General features: G+C 46.6%; 1 protein-coding gene and 1 long non-coding RNA gene across 5 annotated transcripts in view; one reads left to right on the top strand and one right to left on the bottom strand.

Moving 5' to 3' along the window:
• WWC1 (WW and C2 domain containing 1) overlaps positions 1–19,463 on the top strand; it is a 70,569-nt gene that overhangs the window by 8,975 nt on the left and 42,131 nt on the right. Inside the window, exon 1 of one of the 4 annotated variants that reach the window (XM_040573399.1) lies at positions 2,634–2,731. The exons of 2 other annotated variants lie outside the window; for them this stretch is intronic. In XM_040573399.1, the coding sequence (XP_040429333.1) occupies positions 2,652–2,731 (80 nt within the window). In that variant the 5' untranslated portion in view covers positions 2,634–2,651. Of the gene's footprint in view, positions 1–2,633; positions 2,732–5,138; positions 5,296–19,463 lie in introns of those variants that run through there. One more of the 4 variants, XM_040573400.1, reaches the window with a different exon arrangement.
• Positions 505–5,007, bottom strand: LOC121077832. The gene is made up of 3 exons (XR_005824331.1): positions 4,285–5,007; positions 2,869–3,006; positions 505–2,721 (listed from the first exon to the last, which is right to left on the bottom strand). It is a non-coding gene; the product is annotated as an uncharacterized LOC121077832 (long non-coding RNA).

The following is a 19,463-nucleotide window of genomic DNA, read 5'->3' as shown; positions in this document are numbered from 1 at the left end:
TTCAAGATCTGATCTCTCCAGTCCAGCTGTCATTTCAGCCACTTGTTTAGATTTTTCTGAAATTCTGTGAAGTTCTCTCTACATCCAGCTACCCTAAATATCTTCTCAGTCAGCAAGGCAGTAAGCCAGGCTTGCAATTTGTCCTTTCTTATGTCATTGGTATTTCACGCTATGCAAGATCTAAGCATCAAAGGTAGATGTTCTGTTGCTTTGACAGGGCATTGACTATTTAGTTCTCATATGGAAGCTTAAGTAGCAGGCTTTAGGCTGCTTAATAGGCAGTTCTCCAGAAGGAATTTTTCCAGTTTTATAGAAGAGTGCAAATTGATATGCTAAAGAGATCACCTTGCTATCCTAAATCTTCTCCATGAGTGTTATTCTGTCTTTATTTTAACCTACATATGCAGGAAGAAGAAACATTGTGGCTGTTACTATATCCTTGCTTCTTGTGGCACTGAGGTTCTGCAAGATACCTTAAACTTCCTAACTTTATCTTTTTTTTTCGCTTTTAAACGATGAATATAAGAGATTCTGGATTTATCTTGAACCTACTGTGTAAGATACTGGTGTGATATCTTTTCGTCTGTTACGGTTGTCATTCCCCTGTTTTAGTTCACGCTTGAGCTCAAGCTGCTGCTGTGGCACTGTGTGATTTCTGTGATCTATGTCTCCTCAACGCTTGTTAGTTTTCCTCTAATGTGCTACACTGAGTGTTGGAACATCCTTCCTTTCATGCTGTTTTGAAGTGGTGCCTATCCCCCTTGTTCCTGCCGTCTTTCTCCAAAGTCTCCCTTGAAGTCTAATAAACTGCAATTCCTTGTGGAAGTTCAACCTATGAAGCTGGGCCAGAATATAATGCTGGAAAGACTTGAGTGATAACAAAGCTGGCATTAGAGCTGTAAACCTCCCTGACCTTCTCAGAAGAAAATGTCAGACTCGGTGCTCACCTGCATCTTTGTCACTGCTGCTCTGCCATACTGAGCAGTCTTCGTCTGCTCCTCCCCTCCTCTGTCCCCCCTGTCTTTGATAGCAAAGGGGGACAGGACCCAGCTGAGACTGCCGGTGACACCTCTTGCAAGCTGTTTGTTGCATGAAGAAGCTCCTTCTTTACTGTCTTGGTGAGAGGCAGCATTGGATCCAAGGAGCTGTCCAAGCGGGTGTTTCGTGGTGAAACACTAAAGGGTGGGAAGTCAGTTCTGGTGGCAAGTCAGCTCGTCAACGCCCTGCTCAGCGTGCTCCATCTTTTGAAGAAACGTCTGTCCTCTTCCACCTTAATGTTTTGCTACTGGATTTGGGCAGCTACTTTTACTGAAGAGCAGCTGCACCTGGTGTGCTCTGCAATAAACTGCAGCTCTCAGCTTGGTTAGAGTGGTGAGGGCTTGCTCTGCAGGCAGTTGGGATGGTCTGTAATTCTGCATAAAGGCAGGTGTCCTGTCATATGCCATCTGGTAATTCTTCAGAGAAGATCTGATAGCATTGCTAGTTCCTCATGCAACTGGCTCACTAATAATTAAATTTAGAAGGTTTCTGCCGTCGTGGTCTCTCATTGCTTGATGCTAAGAAAAGCATAAGCTGAATCTAAATACTTTCTTAAGGCACAGAAACTATCTTGCTTGCTGGTTTGATCTTTTATAGTCCTTGGGCATAACTTCCCACTTCTTAAGCTTTCCTTCTCTCTTAGGAGAAGAATCTGTGGGAGGACAGGGAAGAGTGTGTGGCCTAGGAACCTGGCTCGACTGTTTGCAGGAGGGTTGTATATATAACAATCTCAGTTTGCCAAGACAGATTTTCAGCAGAACAGATCGCGCACAGTTACGTCCTCCACTCAAACTTGCTTTCACACATCTTTGTAAATGCCACTCTTATCCGTAGAGCAAACGTTCTGTGTTGTATTTTCTCATCTTGATTTCTCTGTTTGCCCAGTAGTCTGTAGCTAATACCCCAACTGCACCATCTTTTATTTTCTAGTTGCCTCCCAGATGCAGGCTCCTGCTTTGGGTGGTAGTTCTGATGAACTTGGTGGCATCTTCAGCAACTTAGATGGGATGATGATCCTTGCTAGGTACAGTCGCTATGGTTTTTCATTCAGGGACTAGTCATGATTCTTCCTTTCCAAGGATCTTCTCCCTGAGCTTATTACCAGAGGAAGACGTGACAGCAGCCGAGCATGCTGCAGCTTACAGTCTGGTTTAGGCGTGCGAACAGGCAGTGATTATTTGGGGGTAGGAGGAATTTCTCGTATCAGATCATGTTCTGTCGTGTTCCTGCAGGAGCCCTTGTGCTCTCTGCTGCGACTCAGCGGCTGCTCCCGTTTTCCAAGCAGAGCCAAGTGACACCAAATCCTTGTAAGAGGAAGGCAGCTGGTGCTCTTAACTCAGTGCAAAGAGGTTTGCTGTGTAGTAACAGGAATGAAAAGAGTGCAAGTGGTTGTAATGCACACCTGTAATCATTCTGCATGAAAGTCTGCTTGTGACGCTTGCTTCTGATTGAGTGCTGTATGTTGGTAAGTGCTTCTTTGCCATCAGGTTTATTGCAGAATAGATTTGCAATGAAATAGCCTAAATTAAACCATTTTAACAAAGATCTTTAAAGGCGTTGTTTTAATTATTTCCCTGAAGTAGTTAGGTAGATGTGTGGCAACACCCTCCTGAATGACAGTCGTGCACCTTATCAGGCTGAAGTGCTGTTCCGATCCTGCTGCTTCATGGCCAGTCCAGACACCTGATGACAGGTATAGAAATAATGGAGTTACATCAGAACTAAGGGTTTTGCAATAGCAGGTTTAGTATTTGTGTTGCTTCCTAGATGCTTATGGAGGGTTTACGTTCCCTTAGCTAGTATTTTTGCATTCAGAGGCAGGATAGTAACCTGTCACATCATGCCTCTGCTCACCACTCCGATGCATGTTGCTTACTGCACCCGTCCCTGGTGTTCCTGATGGCTCGTTTTGGAATTGCTCCTCCTCGTAGGTGTTTGAGCTCTTTCTCTTTCACCCTTCAGTTTTTCCTTGGGAAGAACATATAAATAAAGTACGTCCATGGTGGCTGCAAAAAGCCTGCAGAGAGCTGCAGAGTTCCTTTCTCCCCACTTAATACTTTTTTTCTCCACAGTGGTTGCCATTCCTGTTTTCTCTCTCACAAGTTGTGTAACACTGTTGATTTGTTCTCTTATGGCCGTGCTTAAAGGCTGCTTAAAGCCTTTCATAAAGCATGCATTCTGCCTTATGGAAGAAGGAGATTTACAGAGGTTTAAAAAAAGCAAGAAATACGTTGTAGATAATAGATTCCGAAAATGCAAATTTGTTCAAGCACCTCCTTAAAAAGAAGGGAGGGAGGAAGGGAAGATTAAAACCTGTGTTTATATACATATAGAAGCTAGAGGCAAAGCAATCCATTCATAAATATACAATGGGATTTATGTCATGGTGAGAAGTGCTGCATGCATATTCATGTGTAATTTGCAAATCCTTTAGCGATTAAATACTTTACTGCAAACTCTCTAGAACTAAACCTTCTTGTTGAAATGATGTCCAAAGGCTCTAATGCTTCTCCAGTGGAGGGGAAAGGCCGGGTGGTGTAATAGATCTGATGCTCTAATTTTCACTCTATTAATAGGGTTTTTTTTAGTGTGCTTTTGGGTGTTATTTTATTAGAATAATCAGTAAGCCATGAACAAAATGTGAAGCAGAGACCTGCAAGAAGCATTGTGAACCTTAACATGGTAAGAAAACCATGGAAACTTGGTAAGATGCTTTTCTCAACTGATTTTCATGTCAAATATTATTGTCTAAACTTTCATGTCCTGTATATAAGGTCAGAGGCAGATGAGTAATATAGCTTGGGGAGTGCTGTTGTTGGAAAGAAGTAGCCTTTGTCTAAGTGAAGTGAATCACCTTTAAAGGATGGAGCCTTGGATCTTCACATAACACACAAAAAAAGCTTACTGTTGCTGATGCTTTTGGTTTTTCAAAGCCTTGAAGTGTTACAGACTGTGCTCAACTTCTGACATGAGGGGAAGAACAACACTGCTGTAGGAAAGCTGTTTCCTGTGACTTGGGCTCTTAGGGCCAATGAGCCATGCTGGGTTAGGGGTGCTATGGCTGGCTCACCTTGCCCTTCAGCCCCACCGAATGACACCATCGAGGGGAACAGCAGCAGGCACCAACCAGCAGGCTTGGTGCAAGAAAAACAGAGACCAGCACAGGCCTCTAATACCGGTGTGGTAGGTGAGAGGGGTTGGGGACCTGTCATGTGGTTTTGATGCATGCTGCACGCCTGCCCTCACCTTCCTCAGGGTCCTGCACCGCTGGAAGTACCAGGGCTGTGTCCTGGGTAGGGTCCTCAGCTGCTTTGGCTGCACAGCCAGAGAGCACTGGATTGCCATGATGACACGTGTTCATATTGCTACAGCCAGTTCCCAGAGCACCATGACTTTTATCTGGAACAGCAGTGTGTGTTGCTTACTGCACCCGTCCCTGGTGGTCTTCATGGCTCATCCTGGAAATGCTCCTCCCTGTAGGTGTTTGAGCTCTTTCTCTTTCACTCTTCAGTTTTTAATTGGGAGGCACATATAAATAAAACACGTCCATGGTGGCTGGAAGAAGCCAGCAAAGTTCCAGTGCTCTTTCCAACCCACTGAGGTTAGTCCCTTGAAAGTCAGGTCTGATTTAGCTTTCCTGCTTCTGTTTTGTTACAGCCTGCTTCTGGGATGCCTTGATTCAAAGGAATGAGAAAGCAGGGCAGTGCACTCAATTCACTAAGGACTATATATGCATTTTTTCTGGCTTGCACAGGTGTAACCAGGTGCCCTTTCAGTCTATTTGCTTGTTTTCTCAGTCGGTCCTAGGCAGATTCTGCTCCTTGGTGAGGAGAGCCAAGACCCGGGTTCGCCTTGCTGTCTCACATAGTGAGCAGGGAGGCCGCCAGCAGAGGTGATGTCCTGTTGGTGCCTGGGGGCTCTGCTCTACAAAGCTGTACTGGAGTTGATTTGCAGGAGCGTTTCTAGGTAACTGGAAAGTTGTTGCTTTTACAATGAGCACTGAGAATTCCTTGCCGTCTGCTGTGTCAGAGCATCGTAACGTCTGAGCTGGTGACTAGTCATGTAAGGAGGCCAAAATGCAGCACTCGGTACTTGAAGGATGTAAATTACTACTTTAGCTTCATAGAAAGGACAAAATTGGGGTAAATGAACCTAGTCCTTCTTTAACAGGACCTTGAGCGGGTGAGTCTTTGACTTCCCAAGGTGGATGCAGACAGGGAAGTGGCTGATGTGTGAAACATGCTGCTGCTCGTTACGGTGAGGCTGCAGAGTTGTTGTTGTGACTATTTCTATTGTATGTAAGTGAGGAAGAATAAAGGGATTAATTTATCAATAAATCTCACTAGTTTTGTAGTGAGCACTGCTGCTTGTTTTACTCCTGACATTGCTTGCTAGACTCGCTGTCTGCATAATTCTGTTGAGTAAGGCTGGGTGGGATGTGTTTTTTATTATTTTAATAACCATAAGTGGCTGCCTCTGGATCTATCTCCAGAGCACAGCAGACCAGCAGACACTGCATACGATTTCGTAGCCACTTGTCCATGTGCTGGCAGAAGAGCTTGCTCCTGGCTGCGGGGCACTGCTTGCCCTGGCAGGTGAGTTCCTCGCAGCAAGCAGGGTTTGTCGGGGCAGCGGTGCCGCTTCTGGTTTGTCTTTCAGAGCAGACAGCCTAAATATCAGACTGATGTGTTCTTGGTGCTGTGGGTTGTAATTCCATCTGCTCCCACACTGTGAAGGTGACACCTGACGGGGTGTTTGCTGCTTGCTGGATGTCCTTCCCGGATCTGCAGTGTGCAGGTCTGGAGGGCGCCGTTTTGCCGACGTGTTGGCCTTGCTCAGCATGTGGCTGCCCAGGAACCCAGCAAAGCACTTAGTGCGTCAGGAAAAAAAAGTTGTTGGGATTTCAGTGCGATTTCATTCATCCCAGGCACTGCAGTCTCTGCAATATCACTGCCCTTTGTCTTCTCTGGTCTGGAACAGTGGAAGCTTGTGTTTCTGCCATTGATTTGGCAATTACTAGAAGGACGTGGAATAAAAGGGCACGATTAATGGAAGAAGGGAGGAGTGTTCAAAGACCTCTGCTGGTAAGGTCTGTGTTTTTTATAGTTCTGCAGATCCATCACTGACTTGGGAACTTGATAGCGAGCTGGTTCTCTGGGTCGTCAGGCTGTAGGTTCGCTTAGACTAGACAAGGTCAACAGGAATATTTGGTTTGCCAGAGGATTTCAACTTGGGCTTTGCAGACTAACTGAACTATGAATGATGATTTATTTAGGTAATTGATCAGTAAATGTAGGTAATTGATCAGTAAATTAATAGACGTATTGAGAATTATGTTTATGTAGATCAATGTTTGGTGATGGTTACAACTATTTGCTGAAATAATTTCTGGCACAGGAGGTGCATGTCAGTCTGGTGCTTGTGGTGAGGTACTGGGCTGAGCAGCAAATCCCGAGCTGTGAGCTCGCAGGGTGGCTTTGCAAGCCCAGATCTGGGTGTTGTAAGTGCCATGTAGGATTGGTTAAACACAGCTTGGATTTAAAAAGCAAGGTGGAGACTAATAGCTGGGATGCGTTAGGTCATGGGCCTTGAGGAGGGCGAGGGCTGTGTTCTGACAGCCCTGGTTATGAAGAGGCTGCGGCTGGGTCAGGCAGGACACGGCTGTGTGGTGCCGGGGGTTGAGAAGAGCGAGCGCTGGGAGCCCTGTCTGTGGCTCGGGGCTGCGTCCATCCCTTTCCTCTTGGGACTGTGCATGCTGCTTGGGGAGGCGCTGGTGGTGGCCTGGGACATTGCACCCCGAGGGAGGGAAGGGAGACGTCTGGTGCCTCAGACCACCACCGGGCTCTGTGGCTTCTGTGCCAGCAGGGCTCATGCTGTGGGAGAGCATGGGGTTATCAGCACCGGTGTCTCCTGGATACATCCCCTGGATTAACTGAGGAAGCTGACAGGAAGGAAGTACATCTGTTGTAGACAAGCAGGTGCTGCGGCTTGATGTGGCTTAAAGGAAGATCCTACTATAGCCCACTAGGTTTGTGGGGTCTCGGCTTCATTCTAGGAGCTTGTCTTGACCAGCTCGTATCTTCCATAAGAAACTTGAAATTCTTTAAGATTTGGTGCCTTCTGCTGCTTCCCCTGACTTGTGGGGAAGGGAAGCTTGTGGAAATGGATGTGGTTTAGCTTGGCTATTTCTAAGCCCCTGGACAGTGTTTTATGCCTTGTGCACCAAAAGCTTCAAGTCCTGATTTGGAGTTCACTTTAAATGATAATTAGGCTAAATTGCAAAGCATAGGAGGTAAAAACAGAGAAGTCCAGTGCTCAGCACATCCCTTTGGAAGTGTGATGTCAAGGTATAGGTGTATGATCCCTTAAGAAAGGGGTTGCCATAGGATGGAGCGATGCTATGGGGATGAAGCCAGTCGGATTAGGGGGACAGAACTCGCTGCAGGTAGTATCAGATACTTGGAGATCTGAGAGGCTCAAGTGAAATCCTCAGCAGAAGAAATTCTTAAAAAAAAAAAAAAAAAAAAAGAGAGAAATGTCAGAAACGTCATAGAATCCACAGAAAACATAGCTATTGCTGTCAATTTTCATATAAAAACCACCCAGGTGCTTGAGCCCAGTAAAACGACACCCAAGCGGAGTGCTGAGCACAGGTGGGTTCCTGCCTGTGCCTGGGGGCTTTGTGCCTTTCTCATTGACCTCGGCCATTGGTGTGGGATCGGGCACCTGCACGGCGCTGCTGGAGACAGCTTTGGCCCTACAGGAACCTGTGGGAGCAGGGTTGAGTGCTGGCAAGCGAAGACGAAATGACCCAAGGGGAGACACGGCCCCTCGGGAGGCTGCCGTGCCGCGCGTTGTCCATCTGGCAAGCGCTGGACGAGGACCAGCCCGAGCGGCGAGGAGCGGCTGCTGCCATAGGAACGGGGACCCCACGGGGGGGCCTCGGGTGGGATTAAACCCTTGGGAAGCCGCGCTGAGGCGGGCAGAGCTGCTGGCTCGGGTGTCGAGCTCTTTGTCTTCAGGATCACCTGCACCGCCTGTTTTTCCCCCTCACTAAAGTCGTTTTTATAACGTACGGCTGAAACACTGCGCTGTACCCTATTCTCAGATGCTGGGAGTGGGGGGAGGAAGGGGAGAAGGGGTTTTGAGCACGGTTGGGAAAGCTCGATGTGCAACCGGGGTCACACGCAGCCAGTCAGGCTCTCGAACGGCCCAGCTTTGTATTCAGATAGGCTGGCCAGCGAGCTGCAGACATTCCAGATACTTGTGTTCGTTTCGGCTGTATCTAGGCACACGGTCACAAAGAGCAAGATGCGTGCAGTGAAGTATAAATCCCGTGCTCTAATGACTCAGAGCGCCGTGGTGCGTGCATGCACGCCGAACAGATGGTGTAATTAGCTCGCCTTGTGCGCGGGCACCGCGTGCGGTTCTCCAGGAGGTGCCCAGAAATGCGGGGTGAGGAGGAGCACCTGCAGGTCCTGGCCTTGCTGGGCGAGGGGCAGTGCCCTGTCCAGGGCAGCCTGCAGGCGGCAGCGCCGAAAATGGGCCCACTGTCAGTGCACGACTAAAGCCCTTGTCTTGGTCCCTCGAGCTTGGCTGGGTTTTGGCCCAGCTGCGGCCTTGCTCCCAGGAGTAAGGTGTTTCTGCACCCGGGGAGCCGGGGCTTGGCTGCTGTGGAGGAAGGTGACAGGTTGTGCTGGTATCCAGCAGGCGTGCGGGGTGGGAACACGTGCCAGAGCCTCAGGCTGCGTGCTTGGGATTTCACCGGGGCCGGGGAGGAGCCGGGAGGGAAGGGAACGTGACCTTGAAAATCCATATTGAGATGACCAAGTGCAGCCAGTGAGCATGTTCTTGTGCGCAGTGGGCTGCATGGCCGCCACAAGCGGCTCCTGGTCATCCTGCAGGAGGTGGCTGCAGGGTGCCCGGCTCTCCTCGCAGCACAGCGAGGTGCTGCTGTTGCGTGGAAGTCTGGGGGACCTGCTTCTAAAGCTGGCCACTGTTGTGCTCCTCGTTTATAAGTCATAATGAGCCTAGAGGTGTTAGCAAGGCCGAGCCTGGCAGCTGGAGGAGCTGGGCCACTTGAGAAGACCAGCTTTAATCAGATGCTGTGCAGATGAAGCACACCCAGGAGCTGGGTGCCCAGAAACCTGGGGAGCAGCCAGACAGCTCAGCATGACCAGCAAGGGGGCTGTGCTTTCCTCCCCGGTGCTTTTGCTGTTCCTGACCCTCTCCTTGTTGCTGGTGGCTATTGAGTGCTGACAGTCCTGGTAACACGGCTGTGAATTAGCTCCCATTAAAGTCTGGGTACTCCTCTGTGTTACTGAGTGGGAGAGATTTGGCGGGTATGATAGGAGAGAGGAGCTGCAGAGAGAGGACCAAGGGCAGGCTGTGTAGGGTGGAAGGTGGGAGAGCTGCTTTTTATGGGAGCAAGAAGCTATTCCCCTGGCTCAGCTGCCAATGTGTTGATGCTGTAGGGCTGACACAATTCTCCCTCCCTCCCCTGTACCAGCACGTGTTCTGATACAGTCACATGGGGGCTCAGGTTAAGGCATTGCACTCCCTGCAAACAGATTCCTTTTACTAAAACCTTTTTTTTTTTTTTTCATTTAATCCTGAAGCACGTCCCAGAAAAGCATATAGCTTCAGAGTACAGATAAAACAAGCCTTGTAGTATGGAAAAGAAATCAGCACTTACTACTACTATGAATATGTGCTGTGAAGTGATAAATGCTGCGTTCTTGAGGCAACGAGCATCGTGACAGCCTGACTGTGACCGTGGCACTTTCAGAGCTAAGACTGCCCTACATTTTTGGGAACAGATACTTAAAATTCAGTTTGTTTCCTCTACAGGGATAGAATAGCAATCTCTCTCTGTGGCTGTGCGAGCTTCTGTGGTATATTCTGTTAAAGGAATTCAGATGTTTGCTAGTGTTTTTGCTAGATGGCTTCGTTGTAAATGCTTCCCTTACAGCACTCAGGTGGAAATGTCTTCTCACTTATCAGACTTACCAGTTTTTTTACTTGAGATGTGTGCTAGGAATTTGGACACGTGCTAATGATCTTTGGAAGTTTGTTTTCAGCTGGTACTGAATAGTGTGGCCTCTGCTCAGGGAGATGGAAATGGGCTTGCTCCTGCTGGTTAGCCACCAGTTACCAAGCAGGAACTTGGTAATTATGATAGGAAGCCAGCCAACACTAGGCCGAAATATTACCCTTTAGTGTGAAATAAGGTGTCAGCCCTGTTCAGTGTTTGCGGTACTGCCTTCCTTTTAGGAGGTCAGCTGAAACAGATAGAAAGAAATGGAAATAGCACCAAGTTGTGTGTGATCCCACAAATATCTTCAATACAGCAAGGCAGCTGGGTGGCAGGGAAAAATACTGCTGGATGCCACCTGCATTTTGGGTGCAGCTGCACTGTATCTGAACTCCAGTGTGTCTCAGTTTCTGGTAATGTCCTTTACCAGCCTCATAGCTTGCAGTCACACACTGGGTCACCAGCACTGCTGTTTGCTGTGGTGTGTAGTAAGCGAGGTGCTCGTGTGGAGACGTGGATGTGCTCTCAGCGCAGAGCTAGAACTGAAACGTGAGCAGCGGTAATGAAGCTTTTATGCTGAGTCCACACTTACTGGTAAGAAATGCTGTGCACTTCTGAGGAATAGCTAAAAAGCCTTTGATACTTGGTAGCTTTGTAGGGTCCTACAGGAGACCAGGCACTTCAAAAAATAAAAATTTATATGCTTCATTAGGTAGCAACTTGGTTAACTGCCTTGGGCCAAAGCATGCAGCAGTCTCTTCTGCACAACGCCTCTACAAGAAAATGTGTCGGTTCCTCCATTTGGAACAGATGACAATTTAACACCCACATGCACACACACTTAAAGATGCACCTTGCTTTTTTGGCAGCCGGTTACAATTTGTGATCAGGGTATGGTTCGTTTTTCATACTTAACTACTGGACCTTTCTATTCCCATCTTCTTGGAACAATTGATACTGATTGAATCCATAAGCTTGTGCTCATAAGGAGCCTTGGATAATGCTCCTCACAACAATATTTGGATTGTGAATGGTTTGGGGAAATTAATTTTCTTAAGGAGTCTTCCCTCAAATTCTGAAAAATGGCAAATGTTGCTTCTGTGATTTGTCTTAAAATGCTTTAAATACTGAGTGTGACTGCTCATCCTGGTCAGGAGACAAGGTAAAACTCAAAATGTGGTGTGACTTGTAGTAAATTCATGAATACTGTCCCCTTTCTCAGTCTTCTAGAAAGCTGTGGCAGTGTTGCAGAGTCTTGAATGTATGCTGACCCAACCCCATATCCCTGCTCCTTCTCGGTCTGAGCTGTGGTCCCTGGATGTCTGTCCCATGCTTCTGTGCACCAGGACTGTGGTCTTTCTCCCTGTGCCGGGTACTCGGGCCTCCAGCAGGCTGCCTGTGCCTCTTCGGACCCGGCAGAAGGACAGCAAGTGGATTTTAAGCTGGATGAGATGGGCAGGCAAGGGCAGTGCAAAGGGTTCTACAGCTTCCACCTGAACACAGATTTACTCTGTTGGCAAAATATATTGATTGTGGATCATTCAAAATAAATTAAATTATGTTTATAAGAGCAAATCAATTAAACTCATCTGGTAATGTGAATCTCACTCTTGCTGCCCTCAAACGAGCAAGCAAACTTCAACAGCTGTTGGTTTGTATTGACTCCATGCCGCGGGTGGAACAGGGCTGTTCTGGGCTTTGTGCGGTTCTGTCTGCACGCGCAGCCTGGAGCTGCTGCTTTCCATAGCCTTACTGCTGGGTAAATCGAGGCTTTGTTCCTCAGGATGATAGAGGTGATAAACCTCTTCTTAGCCTCGTGCTTTTATCTTATGCTTTTTATTTATCCCCTAAAGCTTTACTCTCCCGTGGTAGTGTTAGATAGCTGCTCTTGCTCTGACATTTCTGTTTATTATTTAAATCCAGTATGGCTTTTCAGGAATCAAGGAGGAATTGCATCAACACTAATAACGACGGTAGTAGGTAGGAAAGCTGATACTGCGAATTCCAGCCGCTTTATGTGCTCCAGCAGTCATTGCATGTGTCGGCCAGGTGCTATGTAACTGCTTCTCTGCTCCTTGGTGCAAAAGCCAGCTGCATGCATTTGCTTCAGGAGGGTGGGTGTGCTGGGTGAGAGATTATGGAAGCTGAGACGGAGTGCTTCATCTGTGGTATGGCAGGCAATGCTGAAAGGGTTGTTTTCCCTGGAAGTTTCTTCCAGTCCTGATCTAGCCATATCAGTGCATTTCCTTTATGCTGACACAATTAATTGTGTTAATGGTAACTTCCTTAATTTAAAAACTAACTTCTTGGAAAACATACACCACAAAACTCTGTGGTGATGCTCTTAGGAGTTGTTTATATGGGTTTGAAATAATTTTGATTTGCCCCTCTTGAAAGGTGTAGTTTGCAGGGCAATGCTTAGCTGTTGTGTTCTTTATCTTCTGATTGGAAAGCCATCATGAATTATTTTTGTTCTTCTGTATTCTCTGCTGCTCCAAGATCATCCTCACTGGTGTCTCTGATTCCTAGATGCAGATGGAAATATTCCTGCTCATACCTGGTAGTGCTGAGTTCATGTAAGCATTAAGGGAGCCCCTGTCCGCCTCCAAATGTGCCCAGCCTCTTTGGGGTTCCCTTGATTGTCAGTATCCTCTGTGTAGCTGGACTCGGTCCTGGACAAGGTTTCAGAGCTAACAAGCTGCTGTTGAGTGAGGGAGCAGAGAAGTAATGTTTCCAGAACTGCTTTCACACAATGCCTTGAACAAAGTGGCTGCAGCAGATCCGCCTGTGGGCGAAGAACAGACGAGGCTGTGGTGATGCCCTGCTGCTTGCCTAGGCTGCATTTTGTGGGTGATACAGAACAAAGAGCCTGCTAGCATTGCCGTTGGGATGGGGAATGTGAAGGAGCTACATAAGTCAATAAGGAAGTTTATACTGCTAAAAAAAAAAAAAAAGGCAGACATTCCTACGAAAGCTGCTGTACTGAGGCAGCAATTAGCCTGGTGCTGGTAGGAGGAAAACTAGGGAGCAGTGTACAACCTATGTGCATGTAAAAACAGCTTCCTGTGCTTCCTTGCCCCTCTCCAAACATGCTTCCATCCTAGTAGTGCTTGGTTTGTGCATTGGGTGCACTGGGTAGTCTAGATGCGTCCTGTGATGCCATCCTGAAGTTACCTTTTGTTTTTTCCCCCTGCAAACAGCATGTGAGTAAAGGGAGCAGGAGCTGGCAATGCTGCTCAGGCTATTTTTGTCATTGTGTTTTCTTTTCCACAGTAGGGATAGAATGTGCTGGTAGAAATATGTCAATGTGCACTGCTTCTTGAAGACTTAAGGCTTTTAATCACCATCTAGACCCTGTATGAAGTGAAAATTCACAATGCCTGCTGAGTTCAGATTGCGGGTTGAACCACAAACCGCTTCCAGATGGGCAGCCCTGTGCCTGCTCTGCTGCTGAGCTCTGAGTGCTTGCTGCCATCCGTGGGTAATGTGTTCCTGAATGTTGAGGTAGAGCAATTGTTCAATACTTCCATGTTGTCAAAATCTCAAATATTTATCTTTTTCTGTCAGTAGCTATTGGTTCCCTAGTATAGGAGCTGTCTGTACTGGGGGGAAAAGGCTGTCCTATACACCTCTTTATCTTGAGGCATCTTGCCAATGTAAACTGTTGCCACCCACACTGTATAGGCAGCCTTTCAGAGAAGTAGGAGTGCAGGCTGTGAGAACAGAGACAAACCTTCCAGTTCCTAATCTCCAAAATATGTCAAGAAACTAGTCTAACTACTTGGTCTGGATGTTTGGTAGCCAATTTACCCCTTGCTGTGAAGTGAAGGGTCCCCTTCTTCCAGAGTAGTCAAACTTTGGAGTGAAAGAGAAACCTGACTTGATTTTAATTAATCTATTCAGGCTGTGCAGGTGGCAAGACTGCTTCTGATCCTGGAAGAACTGAAGGCAGACTTCAATAAAGAAAAAAAAGGCCTCAGCTGTTTAAAGCCAGAGGCATTTGAATGACTTGCATGGTTAAATTCCAACTCTTGCATGCTTTTAGTTCAGTAGTACTGCACTGTTCTCAAGTTGTACCTTACTCTTTTATATCTTTTTCTGCTTAATCAGTTCTGGAAAGCATGCAGGATACACAGGCTGGCAGGCAAATTAATGTTGTGAGAAGCCTTAACTCCCATTTCCTGACTTTTAACCTTGAACTATCTCAGGAATTTTGCATTTGAGTGATTAAGAGGGTATGACTGACCTCCTGCCTCTCTCCTGCTAGCAGAGCCAGTTTGCTAATCTCTAGGAATGATCTAAAATCTGTAAGTGGTTTTTGATAGTCTTCTCTGCGCAAATAACTTAGTAGTTCTTTGCTTCCAAAGGTAAATGATCTCTACGGAAAAGAAATGCATGGGTAAATAGACTGTCATTGTGTGCACAGCAGAGCTTGTAAACATGCAAGCCTTTTCAAAAGTGGGTAGAACAAGAAAGCAGATGCTCAACAGTAGGCTGATACATACTAGATAGCTTGTTGTGGCTGGTGGGGTGTTAAATTGTGTACTGTACAGCTCAATGCTTCCATGAATCTGTTTGAGTAATGTAAATCTATTATTGCTATTAAATGCATAAGTGTATTTGTGTTTCAAGTGCTTGAAACACAGGCTATTGCCTGATTTTTTGAGCCCTTGCTAAGTCCTAAATTTTTTGTTAGCATCTATCTTGGCAGCAAATGCCTAAGTTCTGTAGAGAAAGAAGAATTTGGAAGTTAGCTGCTTGTGCAAAAGAGAAGTAGAGGGTCAAAACTGACACACAACATACAGTTCAAGATAAACCTTAATGAGCTGCTTGGGTTATTCTCATGTCTTGGTCAAGAGTGGAAGAGACCATCAGTGAGTTCCTGGGTGTCAATAAAACCACTTAAAGAGATGACAGTTTAGAAAAGAAGATTTGAAAGATGGCTTTGGGGCTTGCTTCTCCATGAGGTGGCCCCATATGTGGAGCCTCTGGGGCCAGAGGAGGAAAGAAATCTTTGGGAGGTTGAGAAGATGCTCGATAACCATGGCAACAAAGGAAACCACTTCTGAGAAGATCAGAGCTCGGCAGTCTGAGTTGCATGAGGTGTTGTGTTGTCTGGTTTACGACTTTTTGTGTGTGTTGTGTTATTGGTGGTATTTAGGTTGTGGCTTGAGCAAATTTGTTTGGTTTAGAGCAACAACTTTATAATAGGATGCTTTTCTCAGGTGACTCTGGTTTTACTGCAAGCACACTTCCACTTGTAATTCCTGTGAGCTCGTGGTGGCTCTGAGTTGCTCCTTTCCACTCCCCTGGACAGGGAGGACTCCCCTTCTCCAAGCATTGCAGCTGCTGAGGTCTTGGTGCTGTTGCGGGTACCGGTGGGCCAGCCCTGCCTGCTGTGCTGCTCCTCTGCCTGTTCTCATCACCTATTCTCATCCACCTCATCAGCTGGAGGGGGAATCCAAGGGGACGTTTCACGGGGCTCAGGTGCAGGGTGCCGGCTGGGGAGAGCTTTGACAGCGAGATGACTGTGCCGCACCCCGGGCCTCCACAGGTAATTGTCTGCGGTGAGAGAAGATGCTCCGAGGGAAAACAGAGTTACTATAGGGACGGATTGCCTGGTGTGCTTGGGGGCTGGATCGCAGAGTTGAGTAATAAATGTGTGGGAGTCTATTTTTGAAAGCTCTTGAGTAGTAGACTGCTCTAGTCCTAGAAAACTTGTCTGAAATGTGACAGTTTTTTTTTTTGCTGGAGTTTAAAAATAATCATCGTCTGTCTTGAGAATGGAATGACCTCATTAAAAACAAAGGCGCCTGTATGTCACTGTGGCGAGGCTCCTGGCAGCAGTTCTTGTGGCAGCCTCCTGGGTTACAGCAGCGTTTCCCCCTCGGCAGGTTCCTCACAGCCCAGGCCTGTCAGGCCTGTAAAGGTCTCCCTCAGCTGCCCCAGCCTCCATGCTGGAGCCTTCAGGTGCTTTCAGCCCCTTCTGCTCCCACGTGCAGGCATGCTGCGAGCCCCCTGATGAGACACACAGAAATGCTGTGTGAAGAGCTTGTCGGTGCAGTGCAAAGCACTGACAGCCCGACTGCAAGCTGCTCCCACAAAACACTGGGTTCAAAAACTCTTTGATTCCCTGAGAGAAACGCTATGAGCGGAGATACCTGCCAGAACCTGCAGTTTTCTTCTCTTGCTTGACTTGTTGCCCATGCAACCCATGTGCCTTGCAGTCGCTGTGTGAGTGTAGGAGGAAAGGAGAAACACCACGGAGGTGGTGGAGCCCCTGGTGCGGTGGCTGTGGCGCAGGACCCACAGCACCTGCACGATCCAGGTGTTGCCCCTGCCCGTTCTGCAGTGAGCTGCCGCTATCGGTGCGGTGAGCTGTGGAAATCCCCTCGTTTGTGGTTCCACCCGTACAGAGTGATGAAGGGTTTTTCTATAAGGCCATGTGATCTGCACTGACCTGATGAAAATAAGGCTCCACTGTTTGCATGGCTTTACTTTGTCTTGGTGGTGTGAGGAGCCCTGCAAATACGGGGATTAAGTGGGTTTAAGTAATGCACAGAAACTTGTCAGTCCATTGGTGTTTGGTGAATGCTCAACGTCTTTGTGACCTAAGCATGTATATGTGTGTATATAGGAGGTATATATATATATATATATATATATATATATATACACACACACACAGCCATGAGCCTAACTGAAAAGCTGTGTGCTTCTGTTAAATTGCTTTAGGTCACCAGTTGGCAGTGAAATCCACTAATTAAAGCTAACGTAACATTATTTTTCTAAGAAATTCAGAATTGATTTGTTACCTTAGTAGTATTAACTTCAAATTTGTAAGCGGCACAGTTCACCCATTTACAGCTTCAGTCAGAAGCCTTTGTGATGTTATGGCCGTGTTTAACAAATCTGCCAATCAAAAACTTGTTATACAAGAATTATTTGCCTTCAGTTTGCTGCGTAATGGGTTTTTTTGATTGACAACAGTAGAGTTAAAGACTATAGAAAGGCTTTCTGAATATGAGATGAGCAAGTTTTGATTTAACAATGTTTGTGCATGATAACATTGGCTTCCAGCTTGATCCGTGCAAGAAGCTGAAGGTGGTAGATCAAAAATCGTAAGAAATATAGAAACCTCTCATTAAAAATGGCATGGCTTATTAAATTAGAGCTAGGAAACTGTCTGTTTGCTGCTGTGGAAGAAGGATTTGAAAAACATTTGATGTAAAAATACTTGAGCTATTTGGGCCAGATGTTTCACAGAGCTGGAAGCTTCTCAGTGCTTTTATGGGGTGCTGGGTGCGGGCATGGACTATGGCTTCCCCTCTCCTGCCTCTGCCTCAAGGCCTAAAGATACTCCTCGGGTTAGCATGCCACGTGAGGCTGTTATCTCCTAGCTCTGTTATCAAGATTCATTCTGAAGCTGTGCCCTTGGCTCACTGGGTGATGGTTGCTAAGGGTACCTGGTTTCCAGGGATCTTAAGGATTGATTACACTTGCCTCAAGTAAGTCTGAATTTCTTGAACAAAATTGCATGAAAAAATAACGTATTGAAAACCAAGAGAAGTTAACGTGAGGTGTGGTAAAGCCAAGTTGATGTGCTGTGTTTCAGGACACTACGTTTTCCTAAAACATGAGATACAGAGGAGTTGGTGTGCGAGAGGAATGGCTGGGTTACGTTTTCGTGAGCTAGAAGGCCAGAGTTAGGCTAGGATTTGTAAATCTCCTCTAGCTCAAGCTGGTTTCTCCTTAAGGAATTTCACACACTGTTTACTTTTCCAGCTTTAAAGCTCCTGAATCGTTTCAGTGGTAGTTCTGGTCAAACTTCTGCTCTAAAGGTTGTTAGGGCATGCCTAGTATGGCTGGAAGATGCAGACAGTTTCATGTGCCTGCAAGTGTCATCTCTTAACTACGCTAGCTGGGCTTTCATAAATACTGATATACCTACCAACTTGTTCCCCGAACCCACACACACTTGGTCCACTCTTTGGAGGCAGAATTCATACCCAGTCAGGATTTTCTGGACATCCAGGTGTGCTGATTTCTCTTGAAAGCTCAGACGAATGCATCTGGAGGTTTCCTTACCCAAGGAGGGTAAGTATGCGTAAATAGTTTAGTAGACTCCTTTCCTTAGAGTGCACGCACAGTGGGCGAAAGGAGCCCATTCTTCCAGGCAGTTGCAGCTTTGAGTCTTGGTACAGTGAGGGCCATTTAAATGATAACATGATCGGGCTGCGTTGATGAGACTTTTCCAAGGCTGCAAGGAAGCTTTGTGAATTGTAAATGAGATGTTTCAAAAGAAATAGTTCTGCAGATGTGTCCTGGCTTTAACTTCCTAAATGCAGAAACTCCGCTGTGTTATGCAGAAGTGATACACTAACTGAATGTGACTTGCTGTGAGAAAAACCTTTACCTCTTACTCGTTTAATCTATTGTGCTACATCGTGAATGTGCTCAGGGAGATGCTTGATTTTTGGACCCCTTTTAGAAAATTGGTTTATTTCCGTCTTCATAACAAAAGCAAAAGTCACTCTATCTTGAAAAAAGGAGGATAATGTCTCCTTTTTCTTGTTATGGTTTATTCATTAATCTGGCTACACAACATATTGCATGTCTTTAATCTGTCATTGTAGCACTGCCTCTTTGATTTGTGCCAGTTTTCTGCAGCAGCAAGGGAAAGGAGTTGAGAAGAGTGCTTTGGTTATGAAGCTGCAGTTATTTGGGGAAACAGCTATATGACATATGTTGTCTGTAATAAATGGAATTACTTTGTTAATTCTGAAAACTAATTACTTTTCTGTTTGCTGGTTGAATGACAGGTTTCTCCTTTAATGAGTACTTCATCTGTACAAATGGGATAGCTGCAGGCTTGCATTCAGCCAGGGAGGACAGCACAAATCAGGGGTGACTGGTGGTGGGTGCTCCTTAAAGATGTTCTGAATGCCTGAACCTTAAAGGTGATGCTCTGTTTCTGAGCCCTAGGAACTGCTGGCAAGCCTCCCAGCAGAAATGAGTTGCCTTCTGTCACACTGCTCCTACCTTTCTGCCCTTCTCCAAAATACCAGCTGACAGAAGTGAGTGGCTGGAGTTCACGCACTGCATTTGGTAGGAAAACATCCCGAAGCTGCTTGGGCCTGGCTCCCTGCTGAGCCTGGCAGCTCCTGGGCATGCCTAGAAGCAATTCAGCTGCCTCTAGCAAAAGAGGTCTGGGCAAAAGCCAGGCCGAAACTTTGTGGGCTCGGTATTGAACTTGGGAGCTCTTAAGTTGGCATTATGGTGCTGCTCCCTGATTAAAGCAGTCCTGGATTCTGGCTCTGGTGCAGAAGCTCAGCACAGGGCAGGGGGCTGGGAGTTTGATTGTAATCCTAGGCCTGATTCTTGAGCAGAA

The sequence above is a fragment of the Cygnus olor genome, chromosome 14 (assembly GCF_009769625.2).
Source record: "Cygnus olor isolate bCygOlo1 chromosome 14, bCygOlo1.pri.v2, whole genome shotgun sequence".
Classification (NCBI taxonomy): Eukaryota; Metazoa; Chordata; class Aves; order Anseriformes; family Anatidae; genus Cygnus; species Cygnus olor.
Note: the sequence above shows the minus strand (reverse complement) of the source record. Positions and strands in the feature narration are given on the sequence as shown.